A 26,422-nucleotide genomic window follows, 5' to 3' on the forward strand; every position below is an offset into this window, starting at 1 on the left:
GTTGGTTTGATTTTTGTATTCCACCTGTGGGTTGAAATCATACAATATTTGTCTTTCTACATCTGATGTATTTCATTTAGCATTATACCCTAAAGGTTCATCCTTGTTGTCACAAATGGCAGAGTTTTGTCTTGTATTTCATTGTGTATATGTATCACAACTTCTTTATTCGTTCATCCTTTTGGCTATTGTAAATAATGCTGTGATGAACATTGGGGTACATACATCTTTTCAAATTAGTATTTTCGTATTCTTTGCATAAATTCCCAGAAGTGGGATTGTCAGGATTATGTGATAGTTCAAGTCTTAATTTTTTTGACTGCCCAGAATGTCTGATGAATAATTTTTATTTCACTTGTCTTTGTTGGTTTGGTTTTTAATTCAGTAAGGAATAGTGTATCTGGATTTAAGTGGGTGATGCTGCATCTGTAGTCCTGCAAGTTGTGTGGCTGGGAGGAAGGCACCGCTGGCTTTGTTTAGAAGTGTTTGTAGGTTCAGGGGGAGCAGAGATGTGGCTGTGACTTAGCGTTTCCCACGACAGTGCTAAAGTGAGACATTCTGGAACATGCTTCTTATTAATCAGCTATGTGACTGCAGACGTGTAGGCTGGACGTGGGGCGGAGGTTGTATCCCAGGCCCAGCTCAGGGCGTGGACACATGGCAGTGCCTGCCTGGTAAAGACGTGTTGAATGAATGAATATATTAGTTTTCTGTTGTTGCTGTGACTGATGACCATAAAACTCTAGCGGCTGAAAACAAAACAGACACATTCTGTCCTGGTTCTGGATGCTGGAAGTCTGCAGTGATGTCGCTGGGCTGAAGTCAAAGCAGCGGCAGGGCTGCGTTCTCCTGGGGGCTTTCCTGGCCTGTGCAGCTTTTCCGGGCGGCCTGCACCCCTCTGCTCTTAGTCCTCTTCCACCTTTAAAGAGCCTTACTCCAACCTGTGCTCCTGTTAACCACTCAGACTCTGACCCTCCTGCCTCCCTCTCTAAGACCCTTGTGATTACATTAAGCCCACCCGGATAATCCAGGATGATCTGTCCATTTCAGGATCCTCAATTTAATCATACCTGCAAAGTCCCTGTTGGCTGGGAAGGTAACATACTCACGGGTTCTGGGAATTAGGGCATCCACACTTCCGTTACTTAGCAGGCCGCGGGAGTGTGTGGAGAGTGCTCAGAGTCCTCAGTGGAGTAGTGCCCTACTGATGAATATGAGACTGCACCCCTCTGCCTGGGCGGCTCCCACTTTGGTGGGGCGCCCTGCTTGGACCCCTGCTGGAGCTGTAGGGCCTCCTCAGGGGTGCCCATCTATTTCCCGTGTTCAGGGCTTTTCCTTTTAGACCCAGAGTCAGCAGATTTTGCCAACCACATGTCCTGTTGCATATTCTTTATTTTTTAAAAACAAGTGTGAAAATGGGGGGTGGAAATCATCTTTACCTTGAGGGCCTTACAAAATGAGCCATTGACTGGGGCCTGACTAGTATTTTGCCAACCCATGGTTTGGACTGAACCCTGCAGGCTGGGGCTGCCTATGGCTGTCACCTTGGGGGCAGTTTTCAAGGGCTCTTGTTAATAGTGTGATGTGTGCGCGCACGTGAGTGTATTGGGAGGGGTTCATGTTCCTACCCTAGTGAACTTTTCTATTGTTCTATCTGACAGAAACATCTGAAAATTAGATCTTATCTAGTCTTAATGGAGAATTTCAGGTGGTTTTCCATTTGAAAGCTTATTAATTACTGGTCATTTTGACATGGGACAAGATCCAGTCTCTTTCCTACAGGGCCTTGCAGCCCAGCGTTGGGAAGCAGTCTGGGGAGGTTAGTTATTACCAGTTCTGACTGTGGCAGAAACTCCCTGTGTGCAGCTTTAGAGGCGGGGATTTAAAGATAGAGGGTGTGTAGCCCCTGGCATGTGGGCAGGCACCGGAGAGGGAGCTGGCGTGGAGCGCTCTGATGGGCCATCTTGGTGAGCACTTGCGTTTGTTTCTTCATGGGCCCGCTCTCCTTTCCTGGCCACTGCCACACTGTTGGCCTCCTGGGGCCTGAGCGCTAGGCTGCGTGGGGGCCTCTCCCTGGCCGGCTGTGGCTGCCTAAACCGGGATCTGAGTGAGGAAGGGAGTTAAGTACCCATCTTGGGTGGCTCTGTCCTGGTGGCTCACTGGTAAAGAACCCACCCATCTGCTAATGCAGGGGATGCGGGTTCCATCCCTGGGTTGGGAAGATCCTCTGGAGGAGGAAACGGCAACCCACTCCAGTATTCTTGCCTGGAGAATCCCGTGGACCGAACAGCCTGGCGGGCTACAGTTCATGGGGTCCTAAGAGTCAGACATGACTTAGTAACTAAGCCATGCCACACCGTACCTGGGTGGCTGAAGCCCTGTGGGGAGGAGAGGGGCACTTCCGTGAAGGAGGGTGACTGCTGGGTAGGTGACCCCTTCACATTGTATGCAACTCAGGACGCTCAGCCCTGGGTATCCATCGAGGTGCTGGAGTGTTTCCAGATGCAGAGCGTGTGCTTCTCTGTTCCTGCACCCGAGACAGTGACGGCAGGGCTCGAGTGTCATGTTTCATGTGACATGAGTGGAGGGACGGATGCGCCCAGCTCACTGGCTGTGCTCCTCCGGCCGTGCTGGCTTCAGAATAGGGCGAAACGACTGCAGCAGCTATGCCGGGTGCCTGTTGTGAGTCATGGATGTTTTCACTTCCGTTTTGTCATTGAAAACATTTTATCACTAGGCCTAAGTTGATGCTTTAGCTTTTTTCCCCATATGTTAATTCCAGTGGGAAGTAACAGTCACTTGTACAAGTTTTTGTTCTCCCACGATCAAACTTAGAACCTAAAGCCAAGGGTGAGTGTAGAATGAAAGCACTGGAGCCGGTGGTCCTCAGTGCCCGGCACGTGGCCTCACTGGGTATTTAAATTGATGAATGCCAAAGTGAACAAGGAAGGTGCTTCTGGAGGAGCCAGCGGAAAGGTAGAAGGTGGCACTCAGGAGACGCTGCTTCCTGGGCTGGCCTTTGAAGATTTTCTCCCAGTGGAGGGCAGGTGTGGACAGTACTGCCCACATGGGCTCCTCTCCCCAAGGAGGCCTGCTCTCCTGTCCATGCCTCAGAGAGCCCTGCTCTTGGTGCCTGAACAGGTGTTTCCCTCTGGGTGCTGGTTCTTTGGTTTGAAAAGCGCCCATACCAGCTGCTTCAGGTGATTTCCTGGCTGTACACTTCCTCTGGCTTGGTTTTGCTCATCCTGGGAATGGACAGCTTTCCATGAGGAAGGCGTTATTTGTGATGTTACATTGTTGTGCTACAAGGGATGAGCCTTTGTTTTTCCACCTTGAGGAGCTGTCCTTGATTCAGAGGGCCTGATGTGTGAAGTTTACCTCTCATTGTGGCTGGTGAGTGAGAGAGTGCAGCTGATTTGCAGGCAGGGAGAGTTCCTATCATTGGAGGTGGGGTGGTGTCTACAAGATGCTCTTTAAATGTGAGAAAGGCTGCCTGTGCGTGGGAAGGGCATCTTTCTAGGGACAGAGTCCGAAGCTTTCTTCACATCTTCAAGGAGATCCATGATCCCTAAGGATTCAGTTCACTGGATCAGAGGTTCTGGTGGATTAACACTTTTTTTTCCCCCCATTTCAAAGGTAGATCGGGAGCGGTGCCGAGAAAAATTTCCTTACTAGATGACATTTCATCGCAATGTCCGATCGTTTGGGGCAAATAACCAAGGGCAAGGATGGGAAAAGCAAGTATTCGACTCTCAGCCTGTTTGACAAGTATAAAGGAAAATCAGTAGATTCAGTCAGATCCTCAGGTAAGAGCTGGTGGGGGCCCAGTACCCTGTGCTCTCCCTCAGGTGAGACTTTCGGGTCTAGGACCAGGAAAACCTAGGGTCCCCTGTCTGGTCAGACAGATGTGGTCCACACAAGCCAGTCTTCTGGGCCCATGGGGTCACCCGCATAGTTATTGGGGAGGCCATTACCCTCTACTTCTATTCCTGACTGCTGTAGCAGGATTTTTTCCTCATCTGTCTTGTCTTATTGAAGCTCTGGCTATTTTGAGCCCGATGGGTAGAATGGAATTTAATTTGCACTAGAGTTACCCTTTTTAGCTTTTGTGGTTCTGCTGTTCCGGAACTTGGTGGGAAAATTTCCTGTTGATTCTGTCCACACCCCCTGAGAATCTTTTGAATGTCGGGGGCCCTGCTTAGGCTTGGCTGAGTCCCCGCAGTCCTGCTGTCATGAGGCCAGAGCAGTCTCCCCTTGCAGAGGGCTGGTGACTGTGTGGGATGGACGTTTTGGGGCCTGGCTCTTCACTGTGTCCTAAACTTAAACTCCCTGAGCCTACTGCCCACAAGTAACCGGAAGCCTCTGCAGTGGCTTCAGCAGCCTGTGTCTCTGAAGTCCTTGGTGAAGTGACTGCAAGTTACGACCAGGCACTTTTGTGTGTTTTTGTTTCTGTTTAAAGTATTTTTATGTATGTATTTAGCTGCACTGGGCGTTAGTTGCCACACGCAGGATCTTTAGTTGCAGCATGCGGGATCTTAATTGTAGCGTGTGGGATCTAGTTCCCTGACCAGAGATTGAACCCAGCCCCCTGCATTGGCACTGCAGAGTCTTCAGTCACTGGACCACCAGGGAAGTCCTTCTGTGTGTGTTCATGGCAGATCTGTCCCTCGTGTTTCGTTTGGTTGCCATTGTCATCATCACTTAGAGTTTAGAAGAGCAGCTGAGTAAACCCAGCATCTCTGCTTCCGTGACTTCCTGTGCAACATCTCTTTCCATCCCTCCCCCCGCAGTTATTCCTCGACATGGCTTACAAAGTCTTGGGAAAGTTGCCACGGCCCGGCGCATGCCACCACCTGCAAACCTGCCAAGCCTGAAGTCTGAAAACAAAGGAAACGACCCCAACATCGTGATAGTACCCAAGGACGGAACAGGATGGGCAAACAAGCAGGACCAGCAAGACCCAAAGAGGTGAGAGTGAGGGGTGGGCGGTGGGCGGGAGTTGGAGGACGCCTCTTCCACCTCTCCTCCTGCTGCTGAGTTGTTTCTCGCTTCCTGGCTCCTAGAGCCAAACAGCAGGGTTTCTGTGAGCCACCTAGTCCCAGTGATCAGTGTCCCTTGTGCCTTATTAAAAAAGCCCTTGTCAATCCCAGAGGAGCTTATGCAATGACTCGAGCCAGTTCCTGCACAAGCCACTGTGGACAGAGCCGAGTGCTTGATTTTGGTTGGGGTCCCCGGGTGCTGAGCCCCAGGTGGAGAAGGAGGAGCCTTCTGCATTGAGGGATCGCAGCGCCCCACACAGGCAGGTGCCCTGCTCCCCACGACCTGGTCACTGAGGAGAGCCACACTGGGTCCAGGCACTCCGCGTCAGTATGCAGCTGCCCTGCATCGGGGACGGGCAGGAAAGCATCAGGGAGGGACATGGTGTCACTAAGGCCGGCAGGCAGAACCCGGCTGCTGGGGTTTGCTTGTCAGGCGGTGGAAACGGAGCAGTTTGGCCTCGTCCACCTTTGTGTCCCTGAGGTCTGGCTGCTGATACTCTGGACCCAGAAAGTAAAGGTGGCCCAGATCACGGCCTGCCAACCAGGGTCCTTTTCTCTAATTGAAAATGGCCCAAAGCTTCCTGTAGTTAATTCAGACAAGATGTAGAGAGTGAACAGATTATTTGGCCAGGTGATCGATCAGTAATAACCAAATATTGTAAACATTTCCTAACAGTCTGAATAGGAATCGTCCCGATTCATGGTATAGTGTGACTTGTAGAATCAGACACTGCTGTGTGATTTCTAGCCAGGCCATTTATTAGCTTTGTGGAAGCTGGGGAACCATTTGACTTCTGACCATCAGTGTCCTCCTGTGAAGTACAAATAACCCCTGGCTCCAGGGGCGGCTACAGGAGAGGGACGAGAAGACACGGGTTACGTGCTTGGCACAGGGCCTGGTGGGTAGCAGATGTCAATGTTACTCTTCCTGTCAATCATAAACACTGCAGCCTCTAATGAAACTGATGCTACACGTTTCAGTGTAAGCAGTGAAATGCCTCTGCTACTGCTAGTTCTAGAGAGAGAGGACAAAAGCTCGCTCCCTCCTTTTATCCAGTCTTAATGCACCGTCGGCATGGCATCAAGCAGCTTGAATGGGGCTGGTGTGCTGAAGCATGTTTGCCAGCGAGAAGTGGAGAGCGTTGGTAGTGGCGGCAGACACCGGCACTGTGTCTCTGCTGCCCCTCCCTGGTGGTCGGGGAGGTGGCCAAGTGGGGAGGGCCACCCCTGCTGGGACACGGTGTGTGGAGCACACAGAGAAGTTCGCTGTGGTTTTATCTGTCATGGAAGAGAACCTGGAGATTGGCACATTCTAGGCCTTTCGCCTGTGTCATTAGAAGAAAGCAGTGGATCCACATGTGTTGTCATAGAAAGATGTCGGGTACGGAGTAAAACACAAGTTACTGAGGTGTGTGTGTGGTGTTAAACCACTTGTGTTAAAAAGTACTATGCTAACGTGTGTAGAAAAATCTGCTAGAGTTTCTCTCTGGAGGATGAGATGGTGACACATTCTGTATTGTATGTATTTATTTTTGCCTTGAGCATATATTTTTTTTTCATAAACCAATAGGTTAAAAAAAAAAAATCTCCTGTTTCAGAGTGGTCAGCCCCTGAGGAGCTGTGAACCCTTGGTCAGGAGTGAGAGGCGGGGGCTCCTCCACCCACCGCTGTAGCCGCCCTTGTGGCAGATCCTCCGTCTCTTTGTTGTTCGCCCCTTTGTTGTTCACAGCGGGCTTTCAGTCTTTGCAGACAGAAGCTGTGCAGGAAGGCAGAGAACTGGCCATCCTGTTAGGCGTCGGTGAGCAGACCTCATATGTGGTCCAGTTTCTCGTTCTCTTGGCCAGCCTAGGAGTCTGCCGGGTGGAGGTATTTTTATCCGCCAGAGGAGGTTGGAGTGTGGAGGGACCCTGAGGCCATGGCCTGTCTGATCCTCATGTGTGTCCTGCCTTTGTCCAGTTCCAGTGTGACGGCCTCTCAGCCGCCGGAGTTGCTGCCGCAGCCGGGTTTGCAGAAATCTGTCTCCAATTTGCAGAAGCCGACACAGTCGATCAGTCAGGAGGTAGGTGCTGGGGACCCTGTCGCCGAGAAGGGTGGCTCCGTGTGACCTGCCCAATCCAGAGGCCAACCTGAAGAGTGACTTTCAAGAAAGACCCAGATTCAGGATAGAATGTAGATGCCTAGCTGGATTCCTGTTGGCTTAGCTCAAGGTGAGTCACCTGAGCAGCTGCATGCTAGATCCGGGCCCCCCAGTGTCTCCCTGGAAGCGAGAGCCATAAGGAGACAGCAAGCATTAGGCCACAGGAGGTTCAACAGTCTGGTGAGTTTAGAAAGCAAAACAAAGCAGTCGCCTTCATTGGGTTTTCTTAGTGTCAGACTTTCTCTCTGTATCTTCAGTATGCTGATGTGTCCTGGGTCTCCAGGTGAAGGACATTGTGGACAGCAGTCCCTGAATTTACTTGTCCTTGGAAATGTCTTTTAGCAAACTGTCTCTGGGGACTAGCGTTCTCAGAACGCACTTTGTGGAATAATGAGGTATAATCCTTCATTTGTTGATGTATTTCAGACACCTCTAAACAGAAAATCATGGTTAATCAAGAAGTCTTACTGTACTTGGTCCATCAGCGTCTGTGGGTTACAGAGGCTGGTAGCTGGAAATCTGGACAGATACCTGGCACTCGCTGGCTGTCTTAAAAGAACCACTCTGTGGGGAACATTCATGGCTTTGCCAGAGGGACACCCTCCTCCAGCCAACACTGAACTGTGCTTTAATTATTATTATTTTTTGAACTGTGCTTTTAAATCAAAGGAAAAGAAGAAAAAAAAAATCTACGTTCATGTGAGACTCCATGTTCACCAGCCTAAGTCCACTGAGGCGTGTTGAACAGTGGGTATCATGGAGTTCGTGTCTCTTTCCCAGATTTGAGACCGAGTGCAGTTAAGGGGCCTTGGTTGTTTCTGCAGCCCTGGCTCTGTGTCAGAGCTGGCTCTTCGAGCCCGTTGGAGATGAGCTCACTGCGCCCCTGCCGCGCGGTGCCTGGGCTCCCGTGGAGCATGGGTGCTGTGGGACTGTTGGGGTTGGGTCTGGCCATGCCCTGGAGCCAGCCCGCGGCCCCTCTGTCTGGCGCTTCCTGGCTTTCCTCTCCTGCAGAGATGGTGAGAGGAAGAGACCCCCAGTGTTTTCCGGCTTTGAAACCTCATCTCAGAGGCAGTTCGACTCTGGGCACGTGATTTGCTGCAGTGTTAGTAACCCTTCCTTGGCCGGCCCCATAGGCCTTCTCTTCCAGTTTGGTGCCCTTGGTGGGTGAGGGCCAGGGGCCCTGTGACTGCAGACCCCAAGGGGGTGGCTGTGGGATAGCAGTGACCTGGGGCCTCTGCCTCCTGGTCTGGAGGCCTACCTCCGGCCCCCAGCTGTTCAGACTCCCCAGGGCTTGTGGGCATTCCAGGTCACTGGGGCAAGTGTTTGATAAATGAGTTGTTGCACCTGGTCAGCTCTGCCTTGCAGGCTGGAGAGACCACCGTCTGCCCTGAGCGTGTGTGGAGGTGGCAGCAGGGGAGGAAAGAAGGAGGAAATTATTTGATCTGGGATCCAGTCCAGTGGGTGATGAGCCGTCACGCTGCGTCAGCTTGGTTTTGTGTATCTTTACCTTCAGTTGTTAAGGCACGTTGCTGGGAGAGGCAGCTGAGCTCAGTGGTTGGGGACCTGAAGGGGCTTTGGACCCTGGCAGGGTGGGAACAAGTCCTGGTCCTCCCTCCCTAGTTGGGTGTCTAACCCAGGTGACCCTGGTGTGCCTGGCACCTGGTCTGCATGTAGGGAGCTTTCAGCAAAGCTGCGCCTAGCTGGCGAGCCCAGATTAGGCGGGAGTGGAAGGCTGGGCTTGGGGAGTCGGGCCTTGGAAGATGACAATAGCCATGGGAAGTGGTACTGGGCTGGCCAGCGACACAGCAGGCACGTCAGCTTTCCCACGCGTGTGTTCTCTTAGCAGTGGCAGTTTTTAAGGTACGCACTGGAGTTGGGTTTGGTCTTGTCCCTGGAGCAAGACAGAGGAGCTCTGTGTGGGCACGTGTTCCAGGCTGTGGCTCCGGCTCTGCTCTGTGACCCTGGGCTGGCCGCTTGCCCTCCGGCCTGCTCTGTATCTGTCATGTGGCCAGTGCTTCCTGAGCCCGGGCTGCTTCCTGAGTGGAAGGCTATGTGGCAAGCACGTGTGCTTGGGTCCTGCCCAGCTGGTGGTAGTGGGTACAGCGATGTAGCCTCGGGGCACCTTGCTGTGACACGGTCGGGGCATGGACAGCAGCCCGCTGGGCTGGCCCTGTTCTCATTCTCTTCCTTCTTTCAGAATACAAATTCAGCTCCAGGTGGACCAAAGTCATGGGCACAGCTGAATGGAAAGCCAGCAGGACACGAAGGTGGTAAGTGAGCATGTGGTGTCGCACTGGGTTGTGGGAGGGACGAGTACCTTTTCTGGACTGTCCCAGTTCAGTCCAGGCGGTCTTTAGCCTGAAGCTTTGTGGACTGTCCTTGCTGAGCGAGGTACTGCCTTTGCCTGGGATGGAGGCGCTGATTCTGTGGACCATGTCAGCTCTCTGGTCTCATTGAACATTATCACTGAAGACAGTCCCCCAGGTGTGCGGAGGAGACCCCAGCGCTGGCCCTGCACACCCTGGTTGGCTGAGCTGCTAAAGGAACAAGTCCTCACTCAGCGAGCACCCGCCTCCTCCCTGCCCCACCAGGGAGGGGCTGGCTTGCGGCCCGGGTTTGTAAATCAGCAGCCCTGGGAGCTGAGCTGCTAGCTTTTGGACGGTGGCACCAGAGCAGGCAGAGGTTACATGGGGTTTGTTGCCATAGTGTCCTGCCTGACACAGGGAGACACACTCAGACAGCTATTCAGCCCAGGGATGGCGGAGGGCGCGTGGGAGGAGGAAGTGTCCAGAGCCTTAGGTCAGTGCTGAGTGGCACGCTGAGATGGCCCCAGGGCAGGCCAGGGTACAGTGGCTGCGTGGTGCAGCGGGGGGCTGGGCTGTGGGCCCAAGGTCAGCAGGTGTTTTTGCAAGGAGCCAAACATCCGGATTTCTCTCTGGACTCTCCTGGTTTTCCAGTATTGGGGGTGTGTTTCTAGCACGGCGTGGCACCAGGCAGCGCTCCGAGCTGGAAGGAGAGGGATGGAGGTGTGAGCGGCTCGACCACAGCTGCCCTTTCCTCCATGACCAGCGCAGGCCACCGTCTTTACCCTCAGCCCTGTCCTGGCATTGCCTCTGTCTTCTGCGCATCCCTGCCGGCCGAGGCCTTGCCAGGCCTCACGTGCCATGGTTGAGAGTAGACACTAGCTCCACGCGCCAACTGCCCTGCGCACCTGGCTGCTCTCATGCCCTGAGCACGGGCCCTTCTGGGTTGGGTTGCCATGCAGAACGTCCTCCGTCTCCAGTGGGGATGTCAGTCAGTTGGTGTGGCGGGTACACGCAGCTCCAGCCGGGAGGGCGAGGTGGAGGGAGCCAGACAAGCAGAGAGGGGTGGGTGGGGGGTGTGACAGGGCCTTTCAGACCTACACAAGGTCCTTCCAGAGGCTTTGTGGAGACCGTTCACTGGGCTGTTCACAGTGGGTCTTTGCTCTCTGTATCCTCTATTTCTGTGAAGTTGAAGTATTTTTAAGTAAGTTCAATGAACTTGTTTTTAATGAACAGGAACAATAGAGGTTACTTGAATTGAAGTTGGCACAGCTCTTATGGAGGGCAGCCTGGCACTGCCTATCAGTACCAGCCTGATACCCTCTGACCTGGCAGTTCCTCTGTGGGGCGATCACCCTGCAAGTGATACCTGTTACAGCTGTGTGACCCAAGATCTCACTGCCACATTGTAATCGCAAAAGATTGGAAGCAGCCACTTGAAATGTCCATCAAATTATGGTACTTTAATGAAATGCTGTTTGGCTAGAAGGAAAAAAATGCAGTTTTCTACTGATCTGGCAAGCTTTCCAGGACATATTCTTAAGTGAAAAAAGCGTAGAATAGTACGTAGAGTATTTTATCATTTGTGCAAAAAATCAGGATGAGAGAAAATACATTTCTAGAAAATGTATGTGCATTAAAAAAAAAAATTTCTGGAGGGAAACATAAGAGGAAGGAAGAGAGGGAACAAAACAGAAAAGTGCATATTTTGTGAGGACATTTGACGTAGCTCAGGGCTTCCCTGGTGGCTCAGATAGAAAAGAATCTACCTGGAAAGCTGGAGACCCCAGGTTCAGTCCCTGGGTTGGGAAGATCCGCTGGAGAAGGAAATGGCAACCCACTCCAGTATTCTTGCCTGGAAGATCCCATCGACGGAGGAGCCTGGCGGGCTGTAATCCACAGGGTCGCAAAGAGTCCCACACGACTGAGCAACTGACACTTTCACTTTTCTTTGATGTGGAAAGATTGGGTACCTGGGTGGGAGGAGGGTTTCTGTTGATTCTTCTTTAAGGCTTTTTACCTTTGAACCTTTTGATTTACTTATGGAAATAAAACTTGGTTTAGAAAATAATTCTAAAACACAGTAAAATATCCTGTCAACATGTGGTAGCTCGTCTGGGAGGCGGCAGAATCCAGTAGCCCAAGAGGAAAGAAAAGACGTGTGCTGACTATGACCCCTTCTACGCGGGGGTTACAGCCTGTGAGGCTTCCAGGGCTGTGCACGGACATTGTCACGACTTTGGCACTGTTGAGGTTCTTCCGGAGTTGACAGACTCTGCATGTGGAGGGTGGTCCCGGGCCTGTTTCACCTGGACCAGGCCCAGGCCTAGGCCTGCCTGTGTGGTTCAGGCAGAGGCCGGAGGTGCGTGGCCCGCGGGCTCTGCTGCCTGAAGCACCAGCAAGCAGGTCCCTCTGGGGCTGTGCGAGAAGCCCCTGACTGTGCTGTCTCTGCTCCTCCTGGCAGAGAGCAGAGGGCAGGAGGGAGTGCTGGGTGAGCATTACCTTAGGAGTATGACTTTGCTGTGAATGCTGGAGTTCTTCACCTTCTCCTTTTTATCTCTGGAGGGCAAGTTTTATTCATGATTAGAATATCAGCTTCATGATTATCAAGACAGGAAAAAAGTACTAGGCTTTTATTGTTTTTTTGGTTATTATTTTGACTTCACACTGTCTACTTTTTTGTGTGTGTGTGGCCACATGACATGTGAGATCATTCCTTGACCAGGGGTGGAACCCATGCTCCCCTGCAGTGGGAGCTCGGAGTCTTAACCCCTGGACCACCAGGGAAGTCCGTCTGTTCATGCTTTTAAAGTATTGACTTTCATATTTCACTCCTGCCAGTGACCTTTTGATACAGTGAGGCAACTGTGAGAGCAATGGTCCTCCTTCGTGACACCTGGCGATTGTCTCTCAAGTGAATCATTGGTTAGTAATGTGTCTGTTTACCCCCCTGGTGGGTTCATTTGACCCCCCCTGGACCTTTTTACTAAGGGGGATGGTGAACGGATGGCCACCTTGAGCTTCTGCACTAACCCTGCTGCCTCTTTCTCACAAAGTCTGCTGTCGTCAGCAGGTCCTCTGATCAATGATTCCTAGGGACAGACTTGGGTCTGTCTGGGGGTCAAGGTGAGCCACGGTTGGATATTTTACTGTGTAATGTTGCTGCTGTTAAGTTTGCGTGGTGCTGCACACGCGCTGTGTGTTCCCTGAAGGGACCAGTCCCGCTCCAAGCCCTAAAATGCATCACTTTTCAGTACCCGTTCATCGAAGAGATGATCGCAGGGTCCCAGTGCTCCTTGCTCTGAGTGGTAGGAGCGACGCTCAGGAAAGGCTATTTCTCTGCAGGGGTTGATAGTGTTGGGGACTGAATGAAAGAACAAGGAAAGAAGTTGTTCCTGGGATTATAAGAGTTAGAGTGTTTGGCCTTGCAGAACTTGAGGAGCTTTGTAGGAAATGGTTTACTAGAGTGGACAGACAATCCAGGAGGCAGTGTGAGCTGTGAGGTGTTGGGGAGGGGCGTTACCTCCACCCAAAAGCTGCTGACTCCACTGGATAGGTTTCCCCAAAGACCATGCTTGGCTCCCCCTGCCCAGGACCACCGCCGAAAGGACGATACTGCCTTCCTCCAGGAGTGGGAAGGAAGGCTCAGACCACAGTAGCTGCCATACCCAACCCCTGCTGTCTGTGACCAGCTCTGGCAGGGGGCCTGCTGCGGTCTGCAGGCAGCCTCCCCTTGTCACCCTCAGGAAACCCTGGTGCCACTCTGTGGGCACAGAAGGCCAGCACAGACGGCACCGCGGGAAGCAGCGCCCTCAGAGTGGTGGGGCCGCCAGTGTGCTCCAAGGCTGAAGCAGAGAACCATGGACCCCAGTCTCACCTGCCCCCTGAGTCTTTCTGATTCTCTTGACAGGTTTAAGGGCCTCAAGCCGACTGTTATCCTTCTCTCCCGAGGAATTTCCGACGCTGAAAGCAGCTGGAGGGCAGGACAAGGCTGGCAAAGAAAAGGGCGTCTTAGATCCGTCGTATGGGCCAGGACCAAGCCTCCGCCCTCAGAGTAAGTGAGCTGCAGCCCCCGTCTGGGAACAGGAGAGTTCCCCTTCAGCTTCTACTTCTCAGACACGAGCCATCTCTCAAGCAGCCAGGCTCCCTGCCTGGAGAGCACAGCTGCCGATCCTGTACCGGGTCCTTGTGTCTGTGCACTCACTTCCCGCGCTGGGCTGAAGGTCGCGCCTCCCTTCCCGTCCTTTGGGTCAGTCCAGGCCTGTGTCCGTCTTCCCAGCAGTCATCGGAGGCTGTGCTGTGCCTGGGTGGTCACGGTAGGGACAGCTGGACCAAGGGCCAGTTAACTTGATTCCCAGTTCAAGAGCTTATCTTCTAAGCAGTGGTTTCCAGAGCTAGCTGAGTCCTGTCAGAATCACTTGGGCGTTCGTTAAGTCTGATTTCCAGCCCTCTCCTACCCACTAGCCGAATTAGAATCTGTTTTTTAACATGTTTCTCTGGTTGAGTAGCCAGCCCAGCACTCATCTCCATGGCCCCTCATCTGGGGTCTGGCCAAGGGGTAAGCAGGGTTGTGTAGCAATTCTTATCGGTAATACTTTTTTTTTTCATAGCCTTGGGTGGTTAGAATTTAAGGTGTTGTTTGGGAATGGGATTTTCCATCAGTTTTAATCACGGATTCTGAAATAGCCCTTGAGGTGGGGAGTTGATCAGGTTTTGAAATATGAGAGACTTTTTTATCTGCTTGTTTTGATTAATTCCCAAGTTATCCCAGAGTCAGAATGGATATCCTATAAATGAAATGATCACCATGCAGCTCTTTGATAAAACATACTGTCTTCTCAGTGGTCTATGCTGGGTTATTTTGTTTGTTCCAAATATATAATCAGATTTCTTAGGCTAAAAACATCAACTTTCTGGGATTAATTAAGATGAGCTGCTGTAGGACTGTAACAGTTTAGAACTAGAAGAAGTTTCTGGAATCAGTTCTGTCTCATTGTTTGAGAAGATGAACAAGCAGATGACCTTGGGTGACCAGGGCTTGGCTAAGGTCATGTACAAGGGGACTGAAGAGTTGGGAACAGAGTGACTTTGTGGCTCCGATCCTGGGTTCCATTCTCTTAGGGGTCAAGTACTCAAGGACCTTTCATGTTTCAACTTCTGTAACTATAAGTTGACTAAAAAGAGAAGTCTTTTTGGCTCATCTGATTCCTTGTTGGCCTGTAATCCCACCAGGTTTTGCTACGTTGAGCAGGAGAAAGCATCATCTTAAAACGATGGTCAGAGAGGGTTGGCAAATTTCAGTCTGTGAACTGCAGGAGGTTCCCCCAGGCCACTGTGGGAGCAGGTGGGATGAGGCCTGGGCAGAGGGGCCCAGACCCTTCCAGCCCCTACTTGAGGGGACCAGTAGCTGTTTTCTACATCACATCTAGGAAGTCCCTGACTAGAGTTAGCACTGCTGAGCAGTGTTTGAACTTGCGTCAGGAACTCTGGTTCCAACATCAAGTCCAGTGCCAAGCCCGGTACCAATCCCAATGGGACTGGGTCAGTATTAGTGGAAACAGTGGCCCAAGACTGCTCTTATGGGACCTTCTGGGTCTCTTTGGGGTGTTAGGTCTCAGGTTGTGTGGTCTCTGAGTTGATGAAGGAAGACCACCCCTTGTTTACACTTGCCTTCCCTCTGAGGAGACTGTGTTTTGTGTTTCTCTGACAGTCAGACACCCTCAGCAGTTTCATACTCATTGGCCAGATGTCTGCCCCCCACCTTCCCTTACAGACTTGACCAGTCGACTCAATTCTTCACTTTGGGTTTTTTTTTTTTTTTTTTTAATTTTTGGTGAGTGAGGGGGGTCCCTTGACCTTCAGAACCTCATACAATCCCTCCTCCCCCCTCCTCTTTCCTCTCCCCTTTTGCCCCCTTTCCATTTCCAGATGTGACAAGCTGGAGGGAGGGCGGTGGGCGAAACATAATTTCTGCCACGTCTCTGAGCGCCTCCCCAACTGAGCTGGGCAGCAGGAATTCGAGTGCGGGAGACGGAGCCCCCTCCTCGGCGTGCGCCAGCGAGTCTAAGGACCCCTCGCTCCGCCCGCCTCAGCCTGTCCGCAGAGGGGCTTCACAGTTCTTGGGGAGTGTATACCACCCACCTACATACCATGACATGCTTCCTGCCTTTGTAAGTCTTCAGAGTGTGCATTCTGTCCCCACAGAGTCAGATCGTTCATGTCCAGCAGAACCTACTTCACGGGGTTGAATGTCCTCCGTGGGCGTCCCCCATCCCCGCCCAGTCTCTCTGCCCTGGTGCCTTACCCTGAAGGTTTCCATTGCTTTTGCATTTTCATTCCCCCTGTTTCAAATTTTAAGGGCCTCTGGCTTCTTTCCCTGGTGATGCGGATGTTATCTTAACCTTGGTTCTTTTAGAAGAAGGAGAGGCAGGTATTCCCCAAGACACAAGTCCCCAGATTTGTGTACTGATGGCAGGAAAAATGGGGGAGATGGTGATAGGATTAATTGGGAAACCCCAAGACTTTACTGTTTCTGTTTCCCATTTGCCAGAACAAATTCTGGTGCCAGTGGAACTTAGACTCTGGGCCATTACTGGAAAACCCTGTTCATTGATGTTATGTTTCAGATGTGTTCGCCACAGTCATCAGAGAACCAGGGTACAGTGGAACGAGGATCTTTTCCCCTTCCTCAGCTCCGTCTTGAACCCCGTGTTCCTTTTAGACAGTTCCAGATGAATGACCAAGACGGGTAAGGCCATTGCATTGTAGTCACGGATGTAGAAGTCACCCTGGTTGGCGATATTGGGACAGTACAGTGGGTTTACATAGGAAAGTGCTTTGAGACCTCAGAAGCTAGAGACCCACCTGATACTCCAGGGTGTGTGGGAGGGCTGGCCTCTGGGGCAAAACGAGAGGAGGGGTTGTGAGTTCAGGTTCCTGATAGTTGTTTATTGCTGTCACCGTAGATTTAACACCGAGCATCTAAAACTGTAAAATGAAGCAGAACTTCTCTTGGGGATGTATTTGTTGATTATATGTTCTTTAAAAAGGGGAGGATTATAATATCAAGGGCACACGTGAACCTTTGCAGTGAGGGATGTAGTTTTGGAGAAGTATTTGGGTTTGCTTCCATCTGTGTATTTGACACCAGCCCAGCGTCTTTACCCTTCTCTCTGTCATCAGAAAAGAAAATAGACTGGGAGTGAGCCGCCCGATCCGTCCACTGAGGCCGCTGGTGGAGCGGGTGCCACGACCCACCATCGTCAATGCAGAAAACCTGAAGGGCCTCGATGACCTGGACACTGACGCCGACGATGGCTGGGCAGGTGGGTGGTGGCATTTGCCTGTGGGCTCTCGACTGGCGGTTCAGCAGGCGGGGATTGCACTCTTGTTTCTGCTTCTTGCCAAGGTTGGCAGTTCCTGTGACAGAGTCTACGGGGACCCCTGAGGGCAGGGGCAGCAGACAGCCTTGGGCCCTGAGAGGTCCTTGCTGGTACCCTTACCAGCAGTTGCTTCCTCACGCAGCCACGTTGTCCGTCTTGGTCTTTCATCTTACTCTTGGAGGGAGAAAGAGTTTTTGTAATGAAAGAGTTAAAACAGGAGTGTGATGAGCCCCACACAGTGCCCTGTCACTGCATTTCAGCAAGTTCCAACATTCTTCATTCTCATAATCACCCACACTCCTGATCTGATTATTTTCTTTAAAAATTCTTTTGGATGTTTGTTTCCAAGTAAAAGGCACACATTTAGTTGTACAGTTTTGGTAAACCCATGTGCTTGAGCAGCACAGCCACGTCAAGACACAGTGCTCACTTGTCCCTTCCCAGCCAGTCTTCCTCCTGACTCTGCCCAAGGCCTCCCCCTTCTGATGAATCCTAACTGCAGATGGGTGGAGTGGTGCAGCTTTCCTTCAGCTGTAAGGTTTGTGAGATCCATCAATGTTATTACATATGTCCGTGGTTGCTTTTAATTACTGAGGTATGTGTCATTGTATCAAATCCTGTAATTTGCCCGAAAGTTTATTATGGATGCTGTTGTCCTTTCTCTTGAGTTAATATCCAGTAGTGGAGTCGTTGGTTAAAGAGGAGGTGTGTGATTAGGTTTGTCAGAAGCACGCAGACCTCCGTGGTGGCTGGTGTGCACTCCAGCGGCAGTTCTGAGAATTTGGCTCTGCATCCTTACAGTGCTCTGATGTTCATCTCTTTAATTTTAGCCATTCCAGTGGGTGTGTAGCGTTAGCTCATTGTGCTTTTAATTTGCATCTTGCTGATGAGTAATCATACACTCGTTTTCATGCCGATTTGGCTACTGGTATCTTTTTTGAGTGTTCAGATACACATCCTTGGAGACTTAACATTTCACAAAAGTTTTGATCCATTTTCTCAGCACTGCGTTTTGATTAGCAGAAGTTTTAAATTTTGGTGAAGTTTAACTTATAAATTTGTGTTTTTTATGGTTTATTGTGTCTTTTATAAAAATCTTTGTCCCTCCTGGTGGCAAAGAAACTCCCTTATGTTTTATAATTTTAACACTGATTTTTAGATGTGTGGTCCATGTATTAATTTGTATATGGTGTGAGATGGGAGTCAGGGTTCATTTTAATCCAACAGGATACCCAGTTGTTCTACACCATTTGTGACAAGACTCCTCTTTCCCTGTGGCATTGCTTTGACACCTTTGCCAACAGTTGATTGATCACATAAGTGTGGGCCTAATTCTGGACCCTGTTCTATTTATTCATCCTTATGCAATACCACACTGTAGCTCTGTAGTAAGTTAGTGTAAGTTTCCCAGCTTTGTTTATTTTTAAGGTTATTTTACTCTTCTAAGTCCATTTTCATATAATTTTAGAATCTTTTTTTAAAAAAATGATGTATGTAAGATTTGTAATGATATAGATATCACTCTTTTTCATCCCTGATAATTAGGTAATTTGTATTTTTTTCTCTTGTTCACTTCTGCCAAGAGCTCATTAGTTTTACTCATCTTTACAAAAAGCTTTTGGCTTTAGTTTTCTCCATTGTTTTGATTATTTTCTAGTTCACTGATCATTTTAATTGGAACTTCCTAGATTTCTCATTTAATTCCATTGTAGTCACAAGGACATATTCTGTGTGATTTCCATTCTTTCCAGTTTATTAAGACTAGTTTTATCACTAAGATACGTGGTCTGTTTTGGTGAATAGTCCAAGTGCATTTGAAAAGAGTGTATTCGATAGTTGGATATCACATTCTCTATGTATCAGTTTAGTCAGGGTGGTTGGTAGTGTTGTTCATAACATTTTTGTCTAGTTCTATCGTTACTGAAAGTAAGGTATTAGACTGTCGACTACAATTGCAGATTTATCTGTTTCTCCCTTTAATTCTGTCAGTTTTTGCTTCATTTATTTTGAAGCTGTTCCACACATTTTTTATTTTTATGACTGATGTGCTGACCGTTTATATTGTTTTCACATACTCTTCATCTCTCCTAACACTTCTTGCTTGGAGTCTGTTTCGCCCAGTGTCAGATCATTGTTCTGACGGTATTTATTGCTGTCGTGCTGTGTTTTTGCACCCACACCCTTCAGCCCACTTGTGTCTGTATGCAGCGCGAGGCTCTGGGAGATGGTATGTGATCATACTTGCTTTGTTGTCAGATCTAACTCTAACTGGATTGGGCTTTTTGTCACATCCCTTTTTTCAGTGATATAATTCATGTGACAGATTTTCATATTATATAAAATTTGCCCCCTTAAAGTCTACCATTCAGAGATTATTAGTATATTAACAAGTTTGTGCAGTCATCCCCACTGTTGAATTCCAGAATATTTCCATCACCCACAGAAGAAGCCCCATACCCATGAGCACTCACTCCCAGTGACCCCTCCCTCCACACACAGCCTCTGGCAAGCACCATCTACTTTCTGTCTGTGGATTTACGTGTTTTGGATGTTTTGTACAAATGGAGTCTCACAGTAGGCTATGAGGCCTTTCACACCTGGCTCCATCACTCAGCATGATGTCTTCAGGGGTCATCATGTTGTAGCGTGTGTGTGAACTTTTTTTTTTTGAATATGGCCAAATCCTGTTCCATTGTGTGCATCTGCCGCATTTTGTGTACTTGCTCATCAGTTGATGGACACGTTCTGCCGCCTGAGCCACTCGGGTTGGGGAAGGCCCTGGGGCGAAGCAGCCACTCTCAGATCTCACCTCTCGGGAGTGTGTGTTGGCGGGGAGGCCTCCTGGCTGGTTTCTACCTGCTTCTGCTCACTCCTCACCTTCTAACACACTTGCAGAAAACTTGGTCTGCACAGATTTAAGGACTGTTCTCTTAACAGCATTAATTTAACCAGGGAGGCTACTGTGCTGTGACCAAAGCCAGTACTGTCTTTCGCTTGTATTTTTGTTGGTGTTGTTTGTTTAATTTATTTATTTTTTAATTGAAGGATAATTGATTTACAGAATTTTGTTGTTTTCTGTCAATCTTCAACATGAGTCAGCCATAGGTGTACATAAAGCTCCTCTCTTTTGAACCTCCCTCTCTCTCTCCCCATCCCCCCCGCTCTAGGTTGATACAGAGCCCCTGTTTGAGTTTCCTGAGCCAGACGGCAAATTCCCGTTGGCTATCTATTTTACATATGGTCACTTGTATTTGTTTTAATATGATATGTGTTTATTTGGCTGCATCACGTGTTAGTTGTGGGATCCAGATCCCTGAGCAGGGGTCAGGCCTGGGCCCCTGCATTGGGAGCGTGGGGTCTTGGTCTGTGTCCTCCACTTCTCTCTGCAGTGTGTGTTCTGGTGGTGGCAGCCGGGGGTGCCCCTTAGCCAGGTGGGCTGGCGCCCTTCCTGCCTGGAGGCAGTGCTCCCCCCGCCCCCAGCGGTGCTCTTCCCACTGTTGGGATGTGCATCTTGTCTCCTTCTTGCTGGCCCTCCTCCTGTTGCAGGCCTCCATGAAGAAGTGGACTACTCCGAGAAGCTGAAGTTCAGTGATGATGAGGAGGAGGAGGAAGTGTTGAAGGACGGCAGGCCAAAGTGGTAAGGGCGCCATCCCTGCTCACAGCACCGCTCCCGGTGGCGGGGGTTGAGGGGGGCATGTGACACTTTACAGATGTTTGTGCACTGGTGTTCTCAGAGCTCCCGTGCGCTTTGCATGTCCTGATCACCCCGGCGACCTCACGTGGCCAGACACCGTTTCCATTTTGCAGATGGAAGGACAGCTGTTTGGGGGCGGGGAGCCAGGGTGGTCACCAGGCGTGGGTGGCTGAGTCCTAGCTGTTTAGCCACCGTGCCCGCATTTTTCCCAAGTGTGTCTTGTAGACTGACTGTTCTGCAGACTGCCATGAGTGTGTGGTGCCCCTAAAGGCTTCTCTGGCCAAGCAGACTTGGGAAACCGCCTGGGTTCAGCTCTACTCCAAGGGTGCCCAGAGCCTAGGATGTGCGTGCTACAGCCTGCTGGGGATCTGGGCGTGCGGGGGGGAGCCGAAAGTGGGGTATGCCACGTAGCCTAAGCATATTTGACAACTTGAATCTTTTCTCTCTCTTTTTTTGGATCATTTCATTGGATTGATGCTTGCTCCCAATACCATTTGGAAAATACTTAAATTGTAGTCTAGCCAGTCTAGTTTTTAGCAGAATACCAGTAGCATGGGCTTGTACTTTTAAAGTAGTACCTATGGTCGCTTTAATTTGCATCCCCACCCCACCAGCACCCCAGTATTGGCAAATGTGGATGCTTCTCTTTGTATGGAATTGCCTGTTTCCTTTGTATATATATCTGTTAGACTTACTGTGCTTTCTGTTAAAATGTGAGTACTGGTTTATATTGCTTAGATAGTAGTGTTTTGGTATTTTTTCCCTTTGTCTGTTTTACTGTCAGTAATTGAATGTTTATGTAGTGGGTCTGCAAGTCTTGTTGTGTCATCTTCGGCTTCATGGCTCCTCTTCTGCAGGGAGCTGGTAACGCTCTTCTGTCACTCTTCCTCAGCTGGCACACAGGCAGTTAGCTAATTGAGGCTTCTGTAATTTATTTTAATGCTGCTTGATTTCAACTGAAGCTTTGGATGCCCTTGGGAAAGAAATATCTATGGGTCAGTTTTTGGAACTAAGCTCAGAAGGAGATGTGATCCAGAATTTAAATCAGTGGAAATGTGAAGCCCTGTAGATTCATTGGAGCAGCAGGCCACTCCGTTCCTCTCTCTGAATTGATGTGACCTGACTGTCCATCTGAGAGAGTGAGACTCTGGCTGTAGTGACCAGGGACACACCACATTGAGTCCCCAAGCCGGCCACCACTCAGTGTTCTCTGAGCTGGCTGAGACTCCTCCTGCAGCCCCCACACGCGATGGACTCCCGAAACCTCCCTGGCTCCATCCCTTCCTGTTCACTGTCTCTGGGAACACTGGGACCTGCATCCTTTCTTTCACGCAGCATCCAGAGGCTGGCCGGCCTGTCCCTCCTTCCCTGTCACCGTCACCCTGTGGCTTAGTCATCGTCTTTGATAGACTTGGGTCTTTCCTGGCAGATCCGGAACCTTTTGTTGGCCCTACACCTCGGCTTGCCGTCAGGAGGCACCGGCAGTTGTTGCTCTGTCTCTGGTCTTCTGACTCTCCTCACCTGCCTCATCTCCCTCCACCTCCAGAGCGTCTGTGCATGTGTGTGTGTGCTTGCAGGAGCACGTGTATTAGCCAGGCCTGACTCCCTGGCTTTCTCTGTGCTCCCCCTGGGCTTTTGGGCACCACTTCTGCACTAGCAGAGGTGTGAGTAGATGCACACGTGTTTTGTCACAGAGCCTTTGTTTGCACCACAGCGTGTAAAGGTGAGCACCACTCAGCAAGCCTTCCCGGAGCCTCTGCTGGCATCTGTCTCCTCCTCCTCTATCCAGTGTGTGCGTTGCTCCTCCTGCTCTTTGTAATGTATCACTTAGTGAGCCTTCTGCTGTCGTGAGGAGCATTTGTTCAGTCCTGGGACGGGGCTTTGGCATAGACAGAAGGGCCTGCAGTGGGAGGCCTGGGTTCAACTCTGTTAGCTCTTTCTTGTGAACAGCTCCCCAACTTCCCGGAGACTCAGTGACCAGCTCTTTAAAATGGAGGAAGTAGAGGCGTTTTTGTTTTTGTTTTTTTTGCAGTAGATGAAGTAATGGGTGTGAGGCATCCTGACTGGAGCTGTGTCTTTAAGACTGACTTGGTAAAATGGGTGCTGGTGTAGGTGCTCTGGGTGGGTGCGCCGTGGGTCTTTTATGAAGGAAATCAGTTTGTAGAAGCTAACTTTCGAATTGCTAATGGTCTGATGAGACCATGCCTGGGCCAACCAGGAAAACCAAGTCTTCACGGTTTGTCCTAGGAACAGTTGGGACCCCAGGAGGCAGCGGCAGTTATCCTTGAGCTCTGCAGACAGTGCTGATGCCAAGCGCACCCAAGAGGAAGGAAAAGACTGGAGTGAAACAGGAGGCGTGACCCGTGTCGTCCGGAAGGTGCCGGAACCTCAGCCGCCTTCCAGGAAGCTGCACAGCTGGGCGTCAGGCCCTGACTACCAGGTACCGTGGGCACTGCGGGGGAGGAGTCCTGTGCCCGTTTGGCTGGGGGACATGGATGTTCGTGTGCGCATACACAAGCCGTTTCCAAGTTCAGCTGACTAGAGATCCAAGGCAGAGACTCCAGCAGGTCACCTGAAAGGCTGTTCTATGCATTTACAGTGAACAGGAGGGGATGGAGCCAGGGAGGTTTCAGGAGCCCACCGTGCGTGGGGGCTGCAGGGGGAGTCTCAGCCAGCTCAGAGAACACTGAGTGGTGGCTGGCTTGGGGACTCGATGTGGTGTGTCCCTGGTCACTACAGCCAGAGTCTCACTCTTTCAGATGGACATTCAGTTAGGTTTCACTGAGTTCAGTAGTCTGGTTGGTTTTCTGAAAAAGTCTAAGCAGACATTTCTCTCTCTCTTTTTCTAAGCTATTTTAAATTGGAGGATATTTGCTTTACAGTATTGTCTTGGTTTCTGCCCTACATTAACATGAATCAGCCATAGGTATGATATGTCCCCTCCCTCTTGACCCTCCCTCCCTTTTTGTTTTTTTTTGACCGCACTGTGCAGCATGTGGGATCTAGTTCCCTGCCCCGAGATTGAACTCGGGCCCCCTGCGTTGGAAGCGCAGTCTTAACAACTGGACCTCCAGGGAAGTCCCTCTTTTTATTTTTTTTTAAAGTTAAAAATTATTCTTTTAAGATTTTGAGAACAGTCACAAACTTACAGAAAAGTTGGTGTAATGCAAAGAATATTTTTTCCTGAGCCGTTTGAAGAGTAAGTTGCTAGTCTGATCAGGCTCCACCATACAATGAATGCTTCTTAGGTCAGCACAGTCGGATCCAGGAAGCTCGCGTTGACGTACCACTGCCACCTCGTCGGCAGACTCCATCCCACTGCCCCCACTGCCCAGTTGATGGTCTTGGTGCAGAGGAATCTGGGTCAGGGTCAGGTGTTCTTCAGTGTGAAGTGGACCCTCAGCCTCTGCTCCGCTTTCCTGAGGTTGACGCTGTGGAAGATCAGAAACCAACTGCTTTGTGCAGTGTGCCGTTTGTCTGGAGCTTCCTCATGGTGGGGTTCAAGGCTTCCCTTTTTTGGCTAGAGTCTCTCAGAATTGGCACTGACTGTTCTCATTGCTCCCGCCTGGGTGACCCTGGTCCCTCTCTGCCTGCTGTGACAGCCTTACTTTAATCTCAGGATTGAGGTGCTGGCTACTGGGTTTCACAACATCGAGCTTTTACATGCACCACAGATTCGTAATTGATAGCAGTTTTGTGGCTAGTTACTTTAAGACTATGAATATCCAGTTTCTCATCAAATTTTTAATTATATTGTTTCTGTGGATGTTCAGGTTTTCTTTGGTTTGGGGGCTTCAGGCTGGCAGCCGGGTGCTTTTCACTGTCTCCATTCTTTTTTTGAGGGATTCCTTGCTTTCTGGTAGAATAAGCTTTTCCAAGCTCATTTTGTCCTTATCTAGCTTTGGAGTCAGCCTTTAATGACACTTATAAATCAGTATGTGGGCACCAGGAGTGCTGCTGCTTCTGGCCTTTTCCGTGGATAGTTGGGAAGTGTATGTACGTGAGAGAGACACACACACAGACACATACACATGGAGTTGGGGAATGTATGTATGTGAGACACACACACACACACACACACTTCATTCTGGCTGTTTTCCGTTGTCTCCCTAGTCTTCCTGTTTCTACCCTCACCCTGTCCCTTGCACAGGTGCCCTCCTCAGCTCCTCAGATGTCAGCCCCTCTCCCAGAGACCCTGAATTCCCTGCTGAACCATCTCTTCTAGAAGTTCCTTCCTCCTCCCACTTGATTGGGCTCCACCTTCCTCATCAGCCACACCTCCATGTGGACACCCTGCTCAGCTGCCTAGGTTCTGACCCTGCTCTGAGCTGTCTGACCCCCTGGGCGCAGGCCTGGCGCTGCTGCATTGCCTGACTCTGGGATGGAACTGAGCAGGAAGGGTGAGCTGCGGAGGGGAGGCATTCATTTAAACAGACTGGCAGCCTTGCCATTTCCAGTGCCCTGTGCTGTTTAAAGGACTTCCACGTCTTCCTCTAAAGTGAAAATACCCGTTATCTTGAGTCTTTTGTGCTGAGCACATATCATCTCTTGCTAGGCATTGTGCTCATACAGGGGACACAAGAATGAAAACAGACTCAGTACAGCTCTTAGGAATTATCTTGCGATTAACCCAGATTTCATCCTTATATTGGGGTTGCTCAGTATTCAAAAGAAGGTTCTTTTTACTTTGATCTGCTCATAACAACCCTGAATTATCTTGAGTGTTTTTATTATTATCTAGAGTCAACAAAGATAAAATCTCTTATCATTTCATGAATCCAAATTTCTGAAAAGATTGTCACAGCTTAAATGTTTTGCAGAATATTTAGTTTATAAAATGATAGCTCACTTCCGGCAGTTTTGAAAGGCATATGTATAGTTTTGATGAGATGCACATACCCTTTGATGGTATTTAATTTCTGGGAAATTGTGAAGGGAATAATCAGGGGTACGCCTTAGGGATCATCCAGGTGTCCTGAGCATCAGGGGGTGAGATGTGTCCTGGTGAAGACTAGAGGTGAGATAGTACACGGCTATTACAGTGCCTGGACAGATGGCAGTGGTCGGGGCAAAGTAAAAGGAGAGTGCACACTTGGCCCCAATTAGATTATGTAAAAAGTACCTTTGTGCTTCTAAATTAGACATTTATAATCTTGTAGTAATTGTCTCTGGATTATAAGAAGTTAGTTTTTAGAAGAAAAATCACTCTCTACTGTCACTGCTACTTACTGCTTTTATGGAGGTGTAATTTACATAAAGGGCTTCCCTGGCTTCTCAGTGGTATAGAACCTGCCTGCCAGTGCAGGAGACATGGGTTCAATTCCTGGGTCAGGACTGTCCTGTGGAGAAGGAAATAGCAACTCACACCAGTACTCTTGCTTGGGAAGTCCTGTGGACAGAGGAGCCTGGCGGGCTACAGTCCATGGGGTAACAAGGAATCAGACACAACTGAGCAACTGAGCACTATTTTAAACCTGAGGCAGCCTTTCTCTTGAACCTTATAGTCCATGGGGTTGCAGAAGAGTCGTACAAGACTTAGCAACTGAACGATGACAATTAAAATACAAGAAAAGACACAACAGATCTTGGTTTTATATGTCTGATGACTTTTCAACAGTTACATTCATCTGTGTAACTATCCCTCAAAACAAGAAGTTGCTGTTTTTCTGCCAGTTGTATGTCATTAGACTTCCAGCGGCTGGGGTCCAGGGACCCAGCCCATCCTTTGGACTGCTGCATATTCTGCCTGCAGCCTCTCTTCCTGCAAATCAGTAAGAAATCTTCCCAGAATGGAGAGCTTTTCACACTGCATCGTTGGCACCCTATTGGTTGTCTAGTAACTTAACAATCAACTTGAGACTTAAAAG

At 49.9% G+C, this 26,422-nt stretch overlaps 1 protein-coding gene across 9 annotated transcripts in view; it reads left to right on the forward strand.

Moving 5' to 3' along the window:
- PRRC2B (proline rich coiled-coil 2B) overlaps positions 1–26,422 on the forward strand; it is an 84,403-nt gene that overhangs the window by 24,564 nt on the left and 33,417 nt on the right. For 6 of the 9 annotated variants that reach the window (XM_027556597.1, XM_027556601.1, XM_027556600.1 and 3 more), the window contains exons 2-11: positions 3,637–3,806; positions 4,791–4,968; positions 6,996–7,098; positions 9,374–9,446; positions 13,390–13,533; positions 15,408–15,649; positions 16,106–16,227; positions 16,662–16,804; positions 20,408–20,498; positions 22,803–22,995. In XM_027556597.1, coding sequence (XP_027412398.1) covers positions 3,692–3,806; positions 4,791–4,968; positions 6,996–7,098; positions 9,374–9,446; positions 13,390–13,533; positions 15,408–15,649; positions 16,106–16,227; positions 16,662–16,804; positions 20,408–20,498; positions 22,803–22,995 — 1,404 coding nt within the window. In that variant the 5' untranslated portion in view covers positions 3,637–3,691. Of the gene's footprint in view, positions 1–3,636; positions 3,807–4,790; positions 4,969–6,995; positions 7,099–9,373; positions 9,447–13,389; positions 13,534–15,407; positions 15,650–16,105; positions 16,228–16,661; positions 16,805–20,407; positions 20,499–22,802; positions 22,996–26,422 lie in introns of those variants that run through there. The other 3 variants (XM_027556602.1, XM_027556598.1, XM_027556604.1) reach the window with 3 other exon arrangements.

Source organism: Bos indicus x Bos taurus, chromosome 11 (genome assembly GCF_003369695.1).
Source record: "Bos indicus x Bos taurus breed Angus x Brahman F1 hybrid chromosome 11, Bos_hybrid_MaternalHap_v2.0, whole genome shotgun sequence".
Taxonomy (NCBI): Eukaryota; Metazoa; Chordata; class Mammalia; order Artiodactyla; family Bovidae; genus Bos; species Bos indicus x Bos taurus.